This window comes from Euwallacea similis, chromosome 4, assembly GCF_039881205.1.
Source record: "Euwallacea similis isolate ESF13 chromosome 4, ESF131.1, whole genome shotgun sequence".
NCBI lineage: Eukaryota > Metazoa > Arthropoda > Insecta > Coleoptera > Curculionidae > Euwallacea > Euwallacea similis.
This window is the reverse complement of record NC_089612.1, coordinates 5097706-5100184: the sequence shown is the minus strand read 5'-3', so window position 1 is coordinate 5100184 and position 2479 is coordinate 5097706. Positions and strand designations below refer to the sequence as shown.

Here is a 2479-nt window from a genome sequence, read left to right as displayed (position 1 = left end):
TCAGGGAAATCAAAGAACATAACAATCTTATTCACATGCTAACAGCGCTCGCAATGATGTGGCATCTTCTTTTATTGCCCTGATCGGAATATGGCATTATCCTGGATACGTGGGGCGGGGGTTATTTCCATTCCATAAACTACACCCGTTATTGCCAGGGAGATTTTTTCAGGCACCAACGAAGATGATGCAATTTTATGTACTTTTTAGTTTCCAATTCGTGTGTGTTACAAAGATTAGAGGAACATGTTTGGAATCTTACGCAACTCTCGGAGATAGCTAGGTTATTTGTTTAAATAACAATAAACAAATTGGCAGTGAACGATCTTCTAATTGTTATTACAACCTATTTAGAGTTGATTAAGGCAAGGCTATTTTCGTATAAAAGGCAAGAGAATTAGAGAAACGTATTACAAATACAAAATGAAGCACTTCGTTGCAGTTCTCGTTTGCGCTCTTGTTGCTGCTACTTCGGTAACGTATAGTGATGGGTATAAATAAAATCAAAATTTACTTAGCAAACAAAAATAGATCCATGCAGAAACTGCCGCGGAAACCGCAATAAAAACTGGCCAAAACCGCATCTCGCAGGGGCATAAAAACTGCCAGGCCAACCCTGCCACAGCAGTCAACGAAAAAGAATTGCACGAATTCCTGGAACATGGCGGTACTCCTCCTGCCAACTTGGGAGCCCATGAACTGTGCATCTCCAAGGTACTAAAAACTTAAAATGTCCGTGACTTTTGATTCTAAATGTCGGATAAAGTCTGCAGGTTGGCAAAACGAAGACGGATCAGTGAACAAGGACGTCATCGAAAGCAGAATCTCGGCCTTGTTTACTGATGCCGAGCAGCGCAAAACGCTCCTTGATAAATGCCTTGCGGCTCAGACTACTCCTGAGGCAACTGCTCGTCAATTATTCCGATGTTATAAAGAGCACGTGCATCCAATCGGAGGGCATGATCATACCGAAGGACATGAGCAGCATCATTAAGAACAAGAAAATGATATGAATGTTTGTTTTTCAATAAAAATTAATCAGGAATAGTTGTGTTTTTGTTTTCGTCACTCATGAGATTAGGTATTTCATTATTAAGTAACAATTTCAACCACATTAATAAAAACTGGCAGAAACTTTATTGCGATAATAATTTTAGACCAATTCGTGCAATCTAGATCAGAAACATTTTAAAAAATCAAAAAATCACACGCACTCGTGTTTTTTTAAATCTCTAATCGTTTTCATGCTTATTGTCTTAAAATTAATCAGTAAATTTCAATCTACTTATTATATTACATTTAACATTAGATTTTTTTAAATACATCGGACTTCAGTAAACTTCCTCATATGAACAAATAGCCTTTTTACCGAAAATAACGATTCTCTGTGACCTATCTGACTTTTAGGCTGATATTGGCATGTTACACATCCTTGAAATTATGTTATCTTAAGCTGCAAATGCTATATAAGACTAGTTTCTTAAGAAGAAATCACACGCTGTTCCAAATTAGTATTAGACACAAATAAAGAATAATGAATAGTTCAGTTGCCCTACTCGTTTGTGCTCTTTTTGTCGGGGTTTTGGTGAGTTTTAACTATTTGTGCTAGTTATTAAAACTTCAAAGTATTAATTATTCCAGGCTCGTCCAGAAATAAACCAATCCGCAGTAGATGCGAGCAGAAACAGGTTGAAGGAGGCCCACAAAACCTGCCAGTCCAACCCTGCCACTGCAGTAGACGAAACAGCCCTTAACAACCTTCTGAAAAATGGCGGCTCTTCCCCCGAGAATTTAGGAAATCACTCCTTATGCATTTCTAAGGTAATGCCTACCTCAAAATCACGGTGCAGTGCAATCATTATGTTATCATAGATTCTCGGGTGGCAAAACCAGGATGGAACAATAAACAAAGATACTGTTGAAAAAGGGGCTATAGCCATTTATGGTAACAATGAGAAGCTTCAAAAATTAGTTGCCGACTGCACTGCGCCCCAACCTACTCCCGAGCAGGCCGCCATTAAGCTCATCAAGTGCTACAGATCGAATACCCCAACTCCACCATCCCCATCCCCAAGCACTTAAATCTAGCTCAGATTGAGCAATTTGTTGCTATGCTATACTTAAGTATGAATAGAAACATAAAATATATGAAAATGTTAAAAAAATTAATCACTTTCTCTCATTTCAAAGTTTTGAGGAAAATTTCGAAAATTTTTAGATGCCGCTTTTTGGTCTAATGAGTTCATATGGATCCTATAATCAACCTAAAAAGATATATATTTTTTTGATTTTATGGAACTCGATGTGAAAGAGAAATTTTGGGAAAAATCGATGATGGACTGAACAATTTGAGGATACGACAGAAGGAATTCTTATCGGGTCTCTCCCATGATGGTAGTATTAAAGAAAAACGACCGAGAATCACGTGGGAACAGGACTTTAATGGTACCAACGGGAAAATAGCTCCCAGACTATTGTC

General features: G+C 37.9%; 2 protein-coding genes across 2 annotated transcripts; both read left to right on the top strand.

Moving 5' to 3' along the window:
• The first annotated feature begins 313 nt into the window (after positions 1 to 313).
• LOC136408140 (uncharacterized) lies at positions 314 to 1045 on the top strand. The gene is made up of 3 exons (XM_066388979.1): positions 314 to 474; positions 532 to 714; positions 767 to 1045. Exons 1-3 carry the CDS (start codon positions 424 to 426, stop codon positions 992 to 994), a joined length of 462 nt encoding a protein of 153 aa, XP_066245076.1. The 5' UTR covers positions 314 to 423; the 3' UTR covers positions 995 to 1045.
• Positions 1046 to 1457: 412 nt separating this feature from the next.
• LOC136408405 (B1 protein-like) lies at positions 1458 to 2159 on the top strand. The gene is made up of 3 exons (XM_066389355.1): positions 1458 to 1585; positions 1642 to 1821; positions 1873 to 2159. Exons 1-3 carry the CDS (start codon positions 1535 to 1537, stop codon positions 2080 to 2082), a joined length of 441 nt encoding a protein of 146 aa, XP_066245452.1. The 5' UTR covers positions 1458 to 1534; the 3' UTR covers positions 2083 to 2159.
• The last annotated feature ends 320 nt before the right edge of the window (positions 2160 to 2479 follow it).

What these genes read in the sequence shown, in the direction of transcription:
- LOC136408140 (XM_066388979.1), top strand. Translation starts at nt 424, where the DNA reads ATGAAGCACTTCGTTGCAGTTCTCGTTTGCGCTCTTGTTGCTGCTACT. An exon ending in CTCTTGTTGCTGCTACTTCG is followed by an intron (nt 475 to 531) that starts GTAACGTATAGT and finishes AAACAAAAATAG; the next exon opens with ATCCATGCAGAAACTGCCGC. An exon ending in ATGAACTGTGCATCTCCAAG is followed by an intron (nt 715 to 766) that starts GTACTAAAAACT and finishes TGTCGGATAAAG; the next exon opens with TCTGCAGGTTGGCAAAACGA.
- LOC136408405 (XM_066389355.1), top strand. Translation starts at nt 1,535, where the DNA reads ATGAATAGTTCAGTTGCCCTACTCGTTTGTGCTCTTTTTGTCGGGGTT. An exon ending in CTCTTTTTGTCGGGGTTTTG is followed by an intron (nt 1,586 to 1,641) that starts GTGAGTTTTAAC and finishes TAATTATTCCAG; the next exon opens with GCTCGTCCAGAAATAAACCA. An exon ending in ACTCCTTATGCATTTCTAAG is followed by an intron (nt 1,822 to 1,872) that starts GTAATGCCTACC and finishes ATGTTATCATAG; the next exon opens with ATTCTCGGGTGGCAAAACCA.